General features: G+C 38.2%; 1 protein-coding gene across 23 annotated transcripts in view; it reads left to right on the top strand.

Moving 5' to 3' along the window:
- Window positions 1-16,807, top strand: part of DMD (dystrophin) — a 1,043,395-nt gene that overhangs the window by 980,400 nt on the left and 46,188 nt on the right. For all 23 annotated transcript variants that reach the window (XM_052674157.1, XM_052674152.1, XM_052674148.1 and 20 more), the window contains 3 exons: window positions 3,268-3,469; window positions 6,533-6,618; window positions 9,325-9,482. In XM_052674157.1, the coding sequence (XP_052530117.1) occupies window positions 3,268-3,469; window positions 6,533-6,618; window positions 9,325-9,482 (446 nt within the window). The remainder of the gene's footprint in view (window positions 1-3,267; window positions 3,470-6,532; window positions 6,619-9,324; window positions 9,483-16,807) is intronic.

The raw sequence follows: 16,807 nt of genomic DNA, 5'->3' as shown, positions 1-16,807 counted from the left end.
TGTCTATGTACATATATTCTCTTCTGCAAACTGCATAAAAAACACAGTAGTGTTATCTTCTGAGGAGTATTTTCAAACTCTGAAGGTGTGAGTACAAGAAAAATCCACAGGAGTGAAAAAGCAGCCTGTATTTCTAAGTTACAAGAGTACAAACGCTTTTAAACATGAACTGTATTTAGATTTGTGTTCAAAAATAACTTCACTTTGTAAATCGGCCCTATGAACTTTAAGACACTAGGATGTTAAGGATAATAATAGGAAAAGGTAATCCTTAACAAATAAATGCTTGTGTACTGTGTTACTTTAGGAGAATGTAACTTTAGGTGAGTGTGAGATTCTATCATTCCAGCCTTCAAAGTTATTGTGGGCATGCCAAGTTAACTATTGCACCGTTTGTTGGTTTTTTTTTTAATGTACGGTTTCCTTTGATAATCACATCAAAGCACATTGACTTTCTTGCTTTGCTACTTTTAAAGATCTGATCTTTAAGTGCAAACCACATCTGAACATTGTGAAGTCAATAAAATGTGATGTGTCCACAAAAGTTTCTTGGAGATGCAGTGAAAGAAAATACTCAACATCTTCTGTTAGTTTTTTTTTTCTTTTAATTTAATACAGGCTACATTAAATATATATTTTTAATGTATCAGCCAACAGCATCAGATTACAAGGAGATGATCTTGAATTTTGAGAGCATCATTAATGCTTTCTTATCACTAGCTGTATGTTGAGTTTTGCTGAACTCCGTAGCACACCTTATCCTGCCTGTTAAATTGTGTCTTCTGGCCTTCAGCTGGTTGGTTATTCGAGGTCTTATTTTATCCTTTTTCTGTATTCTAGCCACAAGCTGACCTAGCTGTAGACATACTTACTCTTGCCTTTAAGGCCAAAGAAATATTTATATACATTACTTGGAATTCAAAATAAGGTAGAAGTTCACTCAAATTTTGCAGTCAGTTTCAGAATTTTAAATAGAAGAGTGATGACCCATTAAATTTACAAAACATGAAGTGATCGAAGATTTGTAAATCACTGGATGTCCATGAATATGCAGCTATTCGATATGTGTTTGGGCTAGCCCCCATTCAGTGTTTACTTGGTGCTTGCTCCCAGAAAAGAAATACACCAATAACTGATTCTGGAGAGGCCTCCAACACATTCCTTTAAACATGGTGAGGAAGAGACAGGAGGAATTCACCTTGGTGAAGGCCAGAGCCACTCTTCCCCTGAAAAGAAGTCCCCTAAAGTGGAGCTTGGTAGCAAACATTTCTTGCTTATGTTAAGATGGACATGCATTATTAAATTCCTGATAGGATGGGCGGCTGAGGAAGAGGCAGGGCAGAGGGCTTTTCAGAAGTTTCTGCTTATTAGCAGGAAAAGCTTTTGCAAAATGGAATGACCCATGTTTAGCAGTAGCTGATGTATAATTAAGCTGCCACCCAGATGCCTGAGGGGTTCATTTAATTACCATTGATTCACAGTCTCAAAGGAACTGAGAGTTCAGCCTAAAGCTCTGCATTAAAGGTATTGTGAAAGCATTGCTCTATTTTCAGTTCAGCTAATAAATTGCTAGAGGAAAGGTATCTAGCTATGACTCTTTGCGATGGATCTGATAAATATGCTTTTGCAGGGTATAGCACTGACCTCAGAATAGCTATATTTTATATGCTAGTAGGTTAAATAAAATATTCCAAATTTTTTTTTTTAGTAACTATCCGTATGCTAATATGAAAAACCAAAAAATGTAATAATGCCCTGTGCATATAACAACATATTCTAAGTTAAATCTCTTGGTACAGTACTAGGTGTAGCGTTGTGGGCTTTCCATATTCACTCTAGCACTGAGTACCTCAGGCACCAGGATGAAATTTTCAGAAGCACTTGCAGGATTTAGCAGTAGATATTCCTATTGATTTTCAGTGAAATTTCTGCTCCCAAAATTCTTTTGGCAGTTCCAGAATCACAGCATACTATCAAGGCAATGTTACCAAGCAGCTCTGCACGCAGCTGAAGTATTTTCAAGGCGCCAGTTTAATCTTTGGTATTGTTCTAGTATTCTCAAGTGTGAATTTGGCACACGTGCCCTTAAGCTGCATGAAGTTCTAAAAAAGGATTTCTGTATGAGGTTCTGCATTTTGCCTACCAAGAATCAATAAAACACAGTTTTATTGCAGTGAGAGAAAAACAGGTCTTGCAATTGGGTCAGTTTATTTCCCAATTCTGTAACAAATTTTCAGGATGGTTTTCCTGAGGTGCACTGAATTGTGCTGCACTGTGTGACTACTCATGGTATGCGTAGGGCTAGCAACATCTGGGCTTTCATTTCCCCTTGCTCAACCTCTAGAAGTTCTATGCAAGGATTTACAGACGGTTTTCATGTCACAGCAGGAAGATCTACTGCCCCAGATAGTCTCATTTTTCTGATTACTTTTGTTTTCAGCATCTCATAACTCTCTGATTTGGTGTCCTCCAAAGTATGAAATTGTTATTATTCAGAAATTAAGAATATTTTTAAGAGCTGATGTTCTGTTTTGCTGTGGACATCCAAATTTCAAAATACAGCTGACTTAAACTGAAATAGAAATCAAGATTTTAAATGTCAGTAGCAGAAAAACTGTTTTGCGTTGACTGATAGGTATTAAATTTGCCTTACTGCATTATGTCATAAAGGTACTTACAAATTTAAATACTCATCAGAATTAAAGATTTATAAATTCTATTAATAAATTTTGGAATCTTTTTTCCCATGTTCTTGCCAGAGAAAAAGTAGCAGGGATGTTGACCCCCCTTCCATTGTGATTTTTTTGCATGTTCCTGGTGGAATTTGGTTCATTGAAGATTTCTTGACTTCTTGAGTAGTGCATTTCACAAAAGATCAGGATGAGCACTGTGTGTACAGCACATCCAGTGAACACAGTTGTCAAATAGTACCTTATCTGTAGGAATATAAAACATGAAACATAGAATTTTTATTTACACAGTAGTTTAGGTAATATTCCCATACAATCTAATAGTGTAATGGGTACTTCATGGCTAAAACAACCCAACACATTTTATAAACACTGCTGTCTAAGACCACAGCTGAATAAACAGTGCACCTGTGGGAATCTTGGAACCAGTCTTACACCTGACTACCACAGAATATAAAATGTCCTCTGACCAGACATGTAAGCCAAGCAAACTGTTGTATCTATAACTACTTTTTGGATACTGGTAGTACAACCACTGTCTCTCTGCAGTCTTCATTGTGTTTCTTTATTTTTGCAGTGGATCTCCTGAATCTGTCTGCTGCATGTGATGCCTTGGACCAGCACAACCTCAAGCAAAATGACCAGCCGATGGATATTCTGCAGATCATTAACTGCTTGACCACTATTTATGATCGACTGGAACAGGAGCACAATAATCTGGTCAATGTTCCTCTCTGCGTGGACATGTGCCTCAACTGGCTGCTGAATGTCTATGACACGTACGTATGGGTGCTGTAAACAGAGTGCTCTGAAAAGCTTTCCCAGCATCACGAGGGGAAAGGGGAAAGGGCATGAGCTGGCTGCCACATTATAACATATGAATGGCTTGAAGCTAAAGAAATAGCAGTTGAAGTGAAAGTGATGGCTTTAATGGCTGCATTTAGCTCAATCGATTTAGCCCTTGATTAGGCCTGCAACATTAGATTTATTCATCTAAACAATGAGAGCTGGAAAACAGAACAGACTGCTGTGTTCAGAGCAATTCTAGGATCTCCCCTGTTGGTCATGGCTTTGCATGGCTTTTTAAAATTTCTTCAGATAAAGCAATTCAAGAGAAGTATCAAGAAGCAACAGTATGATTAACATCATGTAGACTCTTGCTTATGTCTGTACTTCTGGATGCTAAACATTTTCAGAGCTGTCAGTTTTCTGTAGCTTTCAATCTATAATCCTTGGTCAAAGCTGGAAGAGCTTCATCTGTAATCTTTAAGCATTTACAGCCCTTAGCAATCAGGAGATATGAGAAATGCTTCATGTAAAATTTAATTTTAAAAAGTCTACCTTTAAGTGTAAATAGAGCATATGTAAATTGAGCAATAAATATTTACCTTAATCAAATTAAAGATGTTCTATTCAATGGATTAGTGATGTTGTTCAGATAAATACCAACGCATGTTCTGCAAACTAATTTTAGAATAAGCCATTCTTTTTGTATTTAGTGAATTTAGTGAAACAAGATGTCAGTGGAAGTCTTTATTTGTGTTTGTTTTTTTAAGGTTCTTATCAGTTGCCTTCAGCTAGACATGCCCATTACTTTGGCAGAATAAAATTCATGTGTAGAAATGGAAGCACATGAAAAAATTACTGTATTCCATTGCCATTTTGAACTGTAGTAAAGTTCCATAACATTATTCTTCCATCCATCCTTTATCACAGCCCTGAAACTTCAGTGATCACCTGCACACAAAAGAAGTATGCAGTCTTTTCCTGCAGAATCATCTGTGATAAGACGGTTGCTTGTATCATCATCTGCAGCAACTGCAGAATCCTGTGAAGTGGATTACGCAGATTACATTATATTTTTGTGCAATGTACCAGTGCTAGGAGTGGGGCTATGTTCATTTAACTGCTAAGCTTTATTTCTTTAATCTGCTTTGGGTTTTGCTGAACTCCAGTTCAGCTGAGTTATCATCTACTACAAATTACATATATATAGAGAGATAGCCAACTGGTGAAAAACAAAAAAGACACAGTAGGGATGTTAATCCAGATCAGCCACACTGGTGGCAGAGAGAGAAATGAAAGTCATTTCCCAGGCTGCTCCTAAGCTGGACCATCCAGTTTAGATTTGCTGTGTCCAGTCTAGCTTTCGTTATGAAGCACTCTGTTGAAAGTACAGCATTAGAAATTATAATTGGCTGCCTCCAGGCAATTCCCTAGGTATGCTAGGGAATTGTATATTGCAGGACTCGATGAAACACAGTTGTTTTATGTGTGAGGAAAGCTCCTAGCTGTTTTGCTGAAATTCAGGTTTGAATTATGCTGGTAGAGAGATGACCTTGGGGTTACTTGTGTTTAGCTTTCATTGTAAACTTAATAGGAAGAGATCAACTGAAGTGCATAGTAGCACTGGAGACATTTAATTCGATATACTGAATTTTTACTCTTCTTATAATTGAAAACTGTCATTTGTAAAGATACTAATCAAATTCAGTGCCAATGACTGATCTAATTATGGACACAGCTCTGCAAAGCCAGCACGTATTCAGATTTGTTTTAATTGATCAGTCACTCATGCTCATTTGCAGTAGCATGCTGAATTACTGCTTTGACTTGGGGGGGGAGTAGAGTGAACTGAACAACTCACGGTTCGTGCAGGTTCCAATTTAATATGCCTTGCAGGGAAATAATAATTCTACATTCTTCTCCTATATAATTTGCATCAGCCTGGTGTTCATCAGCGGGAATTTCTCAGGGCACGGATGATAATTAATTTGGAAAAGCTTTGAGGGAGAGGAGTAAAAGGAGCAGAGTGGGGAAAGCATAGGTAAGCAGCAAATGCCTATTGATGGTGAAAAGCACAAGATACTTAGAGAAAAAGGCTGCACATTCTGAATTCTGCTTTTTCACCATTTTTGGACTGCACCTTTTATAGGTGTTGCAGGGAACAGGCGTAGGTAAATGAGTGCTGTTGACTCTTGCAGTGCATTAATAGGATTATAAAGAAGGCATGCATCCTGGCTAATAGTACAGCCTAGTGCATGGGTATGATGTGCCTGTCCATTACTTAATGTATTTTCAGTGGTGTTCTTATTGGTGGCATTTCAAAATCGTTGACAAGTCTGCGCTTCCAAAAGTCAAGTCTAGGTGTTAGCTTACTGTGTTCTGTATGTTTCATTTGCAATAGGTGTTATGTATTTGTAATGTTATGTGAGGTAAGTCTTAGTTGAAGCCAGCAATGGGGAATAAATTGAGCTGAACTGGATCTATGAGAAAAGGGCTGAAGGTTTGTCACTGCACTGCTTGCAGCATAGAGGGAACACATCTTGTTGTGTTCCCATCAAAAAGCAAAAGCAGTAGCACAGGCACATCACAAACTGGTGTGAAGGTGATTATGAGGGAAGGCCAAGTTGAGACACTTCAAGAACTGAGGTGACCAGGGCCTTCAGCCTGCTCAGATTTGGGTGATAGGAGAAGGAGCTTATAAACCACTGTTACATTACTGACTACAACCTGCCTCCATTCTCCTTGTTTCTAGGCGAGATTAATCAGCGAGTTACTTAGTGCCTCTGTTAATATCTGTTATTGTTTCTGCATGAGACTGTTTCTGATTGTACTGGTAAAACTGCACAGTTCGGTTTAGCTTTGCCTGTGGAATTTCACCTCTATATTTTATGTTCGGTTTCCAACGTATGTGCTAGCAGGCCAGCGTATACCATGCAAAGTTGGGGTTTTTTGTGACTTCAGTTAATAAGACTGTAGCGTTGTGTTAAACTTTGTTAAAGCCAACAAGTTGTTACACGAATGGATTATATAATCAGCCAATATTTCTTTCCTTTTAGGGGTCGAACAGGAAGGATCCGTGTCTTATCTTTCAAAACTGGTGTTGTATCTCTTTGTAAAGCACACCTGGAAGATAAGTATAGATGTAAGTCAACATAATTCCTTGTATTTTTTTAGTTTATATTCTGTTTTCTATTTGTCTTACTTGTTCACTGCAGTTTTAGGTAGTTCAGCACAGTGGTCTCCAGACTTTCTTGATCACTGAGCATGCACTGAGCATATTTATTTATAAATTATATGTACAAGTATACTACTATATTATGTGCATTACAAAGCACAAAAACAGACATTAAAAAAAAAAGAGATAAAGATGAAATACACACAGGTTTTATTTAATTTATTAACAGTACAAAACATTTTTCTTACTGTACCTGAAAGGATTTGCACACCCACTGGGGTGCATACATTTCCCTGTGGAGACCACTGGTTTAGCACACCTTCATACACAGAAATGCAGAGCTGTACACTTGGATGGAAAAATGTAAATGCTGAACCTTAATGCTTTCGCATAAAAGGGTGGTAGATGCTTTTGACATGCCACAGTAGAGAGAAAAAATGTGTAAACAGTGAGATGAAAAAGGCAGTAGAAAAGCAGTATTGATCCAAAGGACAGCTTGCATTACAGCACTTTGAAATATGTTACTCTTAAAACTATTTTCCACAGTGTGATCTGAGTCATGCTACATATATTAAATTTAAACGTACTTGTTACTTTTAAATAAATATTAAAGGCATGCTGGAATTTTGCATATTATAATAGCTCAAATTGTATAATTCTCAAAAAAGTTCCACTTCACATTTTAGTTTCAACTGACTAATGAATCAGTTTATTAGTGAGGCAGGGATCCAGAAAAAATCTACTGATAAGGACATTTTTCAGGAGTTACTTACTGCTTAAATTATGTAACACCCATACAAGCTTTGAAAAAGCCTTCTTCAGATTTTGTTCCAGTACCACAGCAGTTCTTCATTAGTAGTTATTAGTTTATTATTCTACTAATCAGGGCTGAAAAAAGCTGAAGTAAAAATAAACAGTCCTAAAACAGTCTGTTGTACAAATCATATATGTGCATGTGTAATTGGATCGGATTATAGGGCAATCACTGTGATTGTCACAGTTTAGATCTTCAGATGTTTTGTGGAGGTTTTCTGGAAAAGTATTCAGAGGATCTTTAAAGAAAAATAATACAGATATTTTTTAAAATGATGTCCCGTTGAGAATTATCAGTTATAAAGCAAAACTTTTGTTCATGTATTATAGTCTCCTGTAGTGTGTAGGCATGGTAGTGCATAACCCCCTTTTGATGTTGCAGAACACAGTATTTTATTGATGAGGGTAATTCAGAGCTGAATAGTTTGTGGGAGAGGAAGGAATCATCGCTGCCAGGTTGTGGTCTGGCTTCACCATCCCTGCCAAAGTCACAATGTAGTTGCTGTTAGCATTGCTGCTTTACATGATGAGTTACACCTCTTAAAGATTTTCCAAGGAAAGAGTTTTTAAAAGATTTGCCCGAGGAGGCTGTGGATACCTATCCATGGAGGCATTCAAGGCCAGGCTGGATGTGGCTCTGGGCAGCCTGGTCTGGTGATTGGTGACCCTGCACATAGCAGGAGGATTGAAACTAAGTGATCATTGTGGTCATGGGTGGTTCAATCCAGGCCATTCTATGATTCCAACATTTGTGTAGCAGAGCAGTGTTGGTTCTTAAAGAACAGAATTCTTTTGACTTGCAGAGGTTATGGGGAAGAATTTCTCCCCAAATTGTGTGTCATAAAACTAGTCTTGGCAAAAGTGAAATGTGTAATTAAAAAGTAATCTTTCCTCTATCCATTCCTTTATTCTTTTGGAAGAAAATGGCTGTCATTGCTACTCTGGGAAAGTTATCTTGAACAGTGCTGAATCACCTTTGTGACTGTATCTCTCTCTCTTGTCAGGTGATAGGTTAAGGCTACAGAAAAAGGATTTCTTTTTTTCTAGTGATTTCTTCCTTGCTTGCTCTTTCCTTCCTATTGTTCTTTCTTTCTCTCTTTCTTTCTTTGAAAAATAAGCAGAACTTATTCAAGTCATGTATTGTCATCTGAGATACGACCAAATAAATATTTCAGCTAATGCTAACCTGATTTTTTTTATTACAAACTCTAAAACATCCTCATAATATACACAGTATAACTAATTCCCGCTAAATTAAATTTGGCTTATGAAAGGATAATTCTATCCTGTAAAGATCATTTTCTAGCGTGATGCAGTAATAGCACATGACTTAAGGTGACATTTCACTTCAAAAATGAGAACTCAGTATGATACTAATGTTCCCAGTGCATGCCAGGTTCTGTCATACTGTGATGTTTTTCTTTCATTTTAGAAATATACCTGCATTAAAAGATTATCTTATACTAAATTTAGGAGTTCTTGTATTTCAGATCAACTCATCTGAAAGATGCTTGGATTCTGAGTTGTACATTTATTTCTAAGAGCTGATTATTTCTAGAACTTTTACACTGTTCTGAATCAAAGGTCCTGATGTTTAGCTGGCTCTATTGCAGAATCACAGCTGCTCTTGTCAGTAATGACACAGGCGCTGTGATAGATTGGCCTTTTTTCACTGGTACAAGTGAATATTGCTACTAAAAATCAACACTTATTTAACAGAAGCAATGTTTGTGAGAAGCAAAGCAGCCAAACTACAGATACATTTGTGTTTGTGTCCATCAAGGCCATTTATCCCTTTTCATCCCTATCCTGTTTCCCCATTGTGGTGTTTCAGCTTCGGTGTCCTTTATGTTTTTCCAGACCTGTTCAAGCAGGTGGCGAGCTCCACTGGCTTCTGTGACCAGCGCCGGCTGGGACTACTGCTACACGACTCCATCCAGATCCCACGACAGCTGGGGGAGGTCGCTTCGTTTGGGGGCAGCAACATCGAGCCAAGTGTCAGAAGCTGCTTCCAGTTTGTAAGTTCATCTTCGATCTCCATTGATGTTCTATTAGATGTCTCCTTTCCAGCTAGCCTTCCCATATTGAAGAGGACAGAACATCTGGAGGATTACGATACTGAGGATTTGCTTAATGGAATTCACTGGTTCATTTATTTGACAAGTCGTCTATGACTTACACTGCTTCTTTGTAGGCACTGTCTTCACTAGAAATGAAGTGGTGATGGAAGAAGCCTCAGTTAGCACAGAAAAATAGAATGGTTTGGATTGGTAAGACTTTAAGGGTCATCTTCTTCCAACTGCCATGTAATGACAGAGACACCTCCTACTAGAGAAGGTTGCTCAAAACCCCATCTAGTCTCGTTCTTAAAGCTTATGTTGTCATCTGGAGAGCAAGTAATTGTCATCAGGGCCTGTATCATAACTGAATCCTGCAGGCAGTGGAAGTCTTTGCTGTGGCAGTTCCTGCCTTTATAATTTTCTTCTGCCAGCAGTAGATCACCATTTATTTCACCATATAGATGAACTGCATTGATTAAACTAATTTTTGTGCATATACATGCCAATGGGAGCTGTGTGCTCAGTAGAGGGATGTGAAAATATGACTGACTGAAGTGCTTTCTAGGGCTTGAGGAGCTCCTGATGAGGTTTTTTCATTGTCTGAATGGGTAATGCAGCTTTTCATTCTAACAGAATTCTGAAAGAATTTCTGCCTTATCTGTTGAGGAGTATATAGCCAACTCCAGGCTCTTTTTCACTCCTGTAAATCATTTAATCTGAGAAGGAAGAGAGTTAAGGGAATTATGCATCTTTTTGCTAACTAACAGGAAAATGCAAAAGAGTAAGACAGCTACTTAATGAAAAGGTAGAAGATGGGAGGTAATGTATGGTCTTTGTGCATCTTCTGCATCACAGTAAAGGAAACAACTTTGTTCAATCCTTTAACTGTCCCTTGGGGATTTTCTTTGGTTGGATGGGGGCAGCGGATTTTTTTTGCTTGTTGCTTTACCTACTGCTCAAATTTCATTAGGTAGTAGTTCTGCAATGTTTTTTTCAATGAATATTAATAGTTGATAGTAATCTTCTTACAGACAGTGACTACAGATACAATCTAATTCTAAAATGGACAGGAGCTTTGAGTTGTGATGGGATAGTCACTTTTTTTTTTTTTTCCAAATTTATTTTATCTGATTCTATAGGATTCATATTTTTTCATTTCCATATTAATACATTTTAGGGCTGTATTCCAGGTGAATAACTCAAGCTGATTTACTATGCATAGTAGCTTTGACAGGTAGGTTAAATCCTGTTACGGCTTTCAAGGCTTCTGAAAAGAGATCTTCATGAGGCTTTCAGATGAGACCACTGCAGAATGGTGCTGGAGCAAATCCACAATGAGAGTCTGTATGTCAACAGCTGTTTTGAGCAAGTGACCTTCCTAGGAAATTAGGAATTACCACATCTTATCGTTTTCCCAAGAGAATAGTAACCACACTTAAAAAATGGCATTGAAAAACTGATGAAGAAAGTGACCTTGTAATCTAACAAGAAAATGATGCTTTTCTGTAAAAGAGTTGACAATCTGTGTTTATATTAGGAAGAAAACAATACAATTTGTATTGGTGAGACACACAAAAACCATTGTTTATAAAACAGAAGGAAGACTTGGAGTAAATGATTATTTGAATAAAATGGGATAGCAAAATTGTCTTACAACAACTGAAGAAAAGCCAACTGGCTAAATGCAGCATTGCATGTGGTTGCCAGGGTTTCTAGAAGTACAGCTGAACTTCCACATGGACATAAATCAGAATGCTGGAAAAACCTGAGATTTTCTCCTCTTACCTCCACTAAAAACAAGTTTTCTTTTATCTGCATTAAAAGGAATTGCATCCTCTTCCTCCTGCAGACGAAGCCTGGGTTTTGACTTGCAGAGTGGAAGGGTGATTTCTGGCCTGGTTTGCAGTAGCAAAGGCAGTCTGCTAAGAAGGCTTGAGAGGGAAAAGAGGGAAAATAGGGGGACAGGTAGAGTCCAAAGGAAAGGAGCATAGGGAGGGAGAAGGAACCAAGAAGTGGAAAAGTAAAGGCCAAGTTGAAGGGCCACCTGATGGGAGTGACAGTAAGAATGACAGCACAAATAATGGTAACGAAGGAGACTGAATGGCAGGTTAGGACGAGACATGAAAAAAGCAGCCAAGAGTAGAAATGGGGAGAGGTGTGACATTTCCAGGAGGAGAGGAGAGGACTGCAGTGAAATGCTTTCTGTGTAGGAGATGCTGTGAAGCAGCTGTGCCTGGAGTAGGGAGCTCCTGAGAGGGAGCAGTGTGGGGGCTAAGTGGCCAAGGAGAGCTGTGCAAACTGCCTGTGGGGCAGACATCTCAGTCCACAGGGACATGGCCTGCCACCTCTCCTGGCTCCTCCCTCTTTCTGTCTGCTGATACACACTCAGCTTCCTTTGCTGGGAGGGGAAAATGAACACAAGGAAGGTGCAGGCATAGCTTTTCAAGGCTTTCCACTTCTGGATTTCCTGATCCTGAGCTGTGGTGCTTCAGGAGCTCCATGCATAACCTCATAGCCCTTCTCACATAGCCATCTTCCACCCCTTTCCTTCTTCACTTGAGTGAGATAATTCAGGTTTTAAAAATAGGTTCACATTACTGTATCTGAACTAATTTAAATCTTTCTCTGCTCATCCACAATGAGGAATGTCTTCTTAGATTTTTAGTCCGATTTTGTTGTTCTGGTGTTGATAAGCTGGCAATAAATTGCAGTCACGTCAGAGTCTGTGGCAGAAATGCAATTCAGAATTCCCTCTGAATTCCTGTGCCCGTTGGGTTGGGTGCCGTGGCAACAGCTTCTTCTGGCATAGACAGCAGCAGAGGAGAAGGAGATGTCGGAGGAAAAGGGGATGTTTTCTCTTCAGCCATAGCTGGGGAGACCTCCACACGTTAGGATCTGAAGTTTGAGTCCTTGGGAGCACCTGGGGAGGGCAGGGCAGTCACCAGGCTTTAGAGATGGGGTGCAGTGTATGTTGTATGTTGTATGATTTTGGAGAAAGTGTTTTTGGTGAGAGCGTGAGTTTGTAAGGACCATTTGAGGAGTATGTATTTCTGCCTGGGTACAGACTGTGTACAAGTACTGCATAGATCTGTAACAAAATTGAGGGAGTTCAGTATTACCGTGGGGTGAAAGCACTTGACTTCTAGATCAGTGATGGCTATGTTTGTTAAGTAAGTAGGATAGTGAATTTTTATTGGTTAAGGGACGAAAGAATTGTTTTTATCACAGTCTAAAATTATTAAATGATTCCTTGTGTAGCAGAGAGAGGGCTAGGTATTCACATCACCACCTTGTGTGCTTTACTGAGACACTGGGAGACAGAAGAAACGTGAGATGAAAACAGAGACAGATGAAAGTGTCCCCTGCTCGGTATTTGGTTCTTAGCTCTAAGCCATTGTGTATTTTTTCCAAGGGTGTACTCAAAATAGAGTGCTTTATATAAAAAACTGGTAGAGGTGATGCTAAGGAGCAGTTAATATCTGTATTTCAGACCTTGTTTCTTTTCATTTTGACAGATTAAAGTATTTTAATATTCTGTTGCATAGTCTTAATTTCTGGGTTTGCTTTCAATCAGTGAAGATCAACAGTAGACAGTGAAGTTTTTACAACCACTTAACTGGGTGTCTGAATACAGTGTATTTACTCAGACAAATAAAAGTCAAAATAGGGACCCGTTACCTCTTTTAGAAGGAGTTTGTGAAGTGTAAACCCTGGCCAGGACACTGCCAATGGGATTAGCAATATGTGCACTGATTTGAATTGGTTGGACAGTTGTTTTATGAGGGCTGCATTTTTAACTATTCCTGTTTCTATTCATTTATTTTTTTAATATCGAGGAAATATCAGTAACGTGTTCAAACAGCTTTGTATAGTTGTGTGCAGATCTGTATGGAAATAATGGACAGATGCAGTGTTGCTGTTGAGAGACTCAATCTCTTGAGATTCAGACAGCCCTAGTTTCTATTTGTAGGATTTTTCTTCTGCTTTTGGCTCTGACACAGAAGAACTGGCCTACAGGGAACAAGCAAATCGCCTTCCTCAAGCTGGTACACTGTGTCAGAGAACAGCAGTTCTGGTTTTATTTCAGTAGGATTTTGTGAACCTGTGCTTGACTTTGGGAGGCAATCTTGAAGAGTCCTACAAGAGAACTGGTTCAAAGAATTATTTTAAAGTGATTTAGTTTGAGAGGCAAAGAGGAAGAAGATGATGATTTTTAAGTGTATATGATACAAAGCTGAAACTAAGGCACTTCTGCATTCTTGTTTGGTTTTTTTTTTTTTTTTTTTTTTTTTTGCTCTATTAGTCTTAACCACAACCCTAAAAACACTGAGTGGAGTGGAGTAAGTGTAATATAAAGGATTAAATAAATGATCTTAAGCATTCACTCCAAGAGTCAGCCAGATTTAAGCATTTTGCATCACCCTATGTTACCTTTGTAATAATCCTCCCTTTGTTGCCTATGAACTAGTTCTAGTCTCAGAAACTATGAGCTCTTGACTTGTGTTTTCTTGCCAGCTGGCAGTGGGGAGAACACAAACGTTTTAGGGAAGCTGTTCAAGGGTGGAAGATGAGGTGCAGTGGGGTTTAATCTAACTCTAAGCTCTGGGAGACAGGGCTTCTGTTTATGATTTGCTCTGCATTTTTAAGCTTTAACAAATCACAGGAATCCCATTCCTCACTTTGAGTTTGTCCAAAGTAGTAGTTATATTAACGTAAAGCTTTTCATCCTTTATGGAAAATACTATTGAATTAATAACATTAAATTATTTCTAGTTAGTTCCTTGCCCTGCAGCTATGCAGAATATAATTCCTCAAAAATGTTATCAGAAATTGATGCTATGTTATATGACTGTCTGAAAACATACTGCATTTTTCATGTAACATCATGACTCTATTTTGGACCATATTTTTCAATGCGCATAGATGAAGTTCATACAGTGCAGGGTAATTTTAAACGTACTAGCTGGAATATAAGAAGGAAATTAAAAAAACTAAAAAAATCTGACTCCTAAGCATTACATAAAGATGCCAACACCGTGCAAACTCTTTGTTTCCCCTTTGTTTCTGCAGAATAAATACTGAAAAACAGATGTGTGGAATATGACGAATTTGAATGTACCCCGTAACAAATTGTTACGTGTAAGCTGGAAAGGGCTTTATGAATTTTATTTTATGATTCACTCTGTTATTACCATAAAAATTGGGAGTTCCACTGAAATGTGTTCAAGAGAAGAACCATTAATATTCTTTACAGCTCACTCTTGTTGGTTCAGATACGTACTGCATGAATTCAGACTTTCCCTTATGTAAAATCGTCAGCTGCCGCCTTTACTGGATTTAGAGATTATTAAAAAAATTGTAATAGCAGCTCAGGGAACAGTTGGGAACTGCCTGTCCTCTACCATCTGACCCTGACCAGCTTTCTCCACATGTCTTTAAATCTTCATGCAGTATAATTTGGAACCAGTTCTGATACATTTTAATGCTCCTAATCTCTCTGAGCACAAGTTTTGTACATTCGGGGTGTGGAGCCCTGGGTAGGCAACTATTGGGCTTGCTGGCAATCGTCAGTGACTGCAAAATTAAAAGAGATCTTTGAAAGTTACAGAAAGTCTATCATCACTGCAGCATTTTTTCTCTGCAAATTTAAGGCAACTACAAGTATAGAGTAGTGCTTTGAGCTGCTCATTTTTATTCCGTCTGCAGCTTGCATTGCAGCATTTCAACACACTTCATGTTTTCCTATTAGAAATGGAATATTAAAGAGATACTCGTAAAATATTAGAGATTTAGAGGACCCTTGCGTTTTAAGTGTAGCTTGCCAGGCAGAGGAAAGATTTGCCAGTGTAGTTCTGGTGGATGCTGACTTGCTGAATGAGCTGCAGAAAATCACTCCCCTGCCCCTTTGTTACTGTAGCTGCCAACTGGAAGCAGGCATATAAATTATTATATTTCATGAATACCTCTTTCTCTTACGAGACTTCTAGAACTAATTTTATTTTCTTGAATTCATTGATGTCCTTTGGTGGAAAGTGGTATTCACTCCTCTGACAAAATTCTGTTGCCACTGTTACCTGGATTTCACTGTACTGTTTTGTTTTTCTCTGTTTTTGATGCTGGGGTTTTTTTGGGAAGAACATTGAGGGACTTTGCCTGAATAACTGTGTAGATATGTTGGCATGCCAGTAAGAAAACCCTGACAATATATATGTATATATTTCTAATTAAAATATTGCAGCAGCATTTTAAGTCTATGAATGCAATCCGTTATTCAGGAGACAGTCTATGTTTTTGCATTTTTTTCTTGTGTTCAGGAGTTTGGTCCTTGAGACTTAGCATTTTTCTCATTCTGAAAGTATTGATCAGTTAATTGATTTGTAAAGACTACAAACAGTGTTAACTTTAAAAAAAAAATAAATGCACAAAAAAACCCAAACCTTAATTGATTTTTCTTATAGTTTTCTTCTGTTTAGATCTGCAGCGTAAAATTTTCCCAAACTTCGTTGTTATAATTGTTGTTCAGTTGAACAAAACCTGAAGGTTTCAGATAGGTCATACTAAGGTCATGTTTCATGAGAAATTGTAAAAGTAACAGAGCAAGCATTAAAAAGAAAACAACACTCAATCCCCTGTTCACTGTGGTCCACGTACACGATACATTAATGCTTACTGTTTATTGAAGTGCTTCAAATAGATTTGAAACCACAAATTAAGTCTTTGCCCTGTGAAACTTAAAATCTAAAGGATTGGATCACAAAAGACTGTGTTTAAATGCCCAGAGGAAAAAAAAAAAAAGGAATCCGGAAAATTAAAACATATTTAGTTTGTAAATACAGTTTCTGTTGGAAGGATAGAAGGATCTGTCTTAAGGAATTTGAGATGACACCTTAAAGTGGTTTACAGAAATGCAGTGGGATGGTGTCCTACTTCATCACAGTTGCTGTCCTCTGCGTAGGCTCTTCTTCCTCCCTCGTGTCTTCCTGGTGGAGGGAGCCCTTTGCTATTTCCACCTGATCCATCATCTCTTTCAGGGCTGAAACCAGGCTCCTGATTCTCAGATAACAAGTTCTGTGCTTGTTCTGTTCAGTCCTACACAGTGGAGTGAATTTTCCCATAGAAATTCACACTCATTTCACTGTTTTCTTTTAAATTCCTTCTGAAACTGTTTGACTCTGTTCCTCAGTATTGTCTGTAGCTGTGTGACCTCTGCTTGTGCTGATCTTTTTTGTTCCACTGCTTTATGTTTCTAGTCTGTTTGCTATTCCTTGTTCCATGCTCTATGT

The sequence above is a fragment of the Tympanuchus pallidicinctus genome, unplaced genomic scaffold (assembly GCF_026119805.1).
Source record: "Tympanuchus pallidicinctus isolate F22 unplaced genomic scaffold, pur_lepc_1.0 scaffold14, whole genome shotgun sequence".
In the NCBI taxonomy this organism is placed as follows: domain Eukaryota; kingdom Metazoa; phylum Chordata; class Aves; order Galliformes; family Phasianidae; genus Tympanuchus; species Tympanuchus pallidicinctus.
This window is presented reverse-complemented; position numbering and strand designations above follow the sequence as displayed.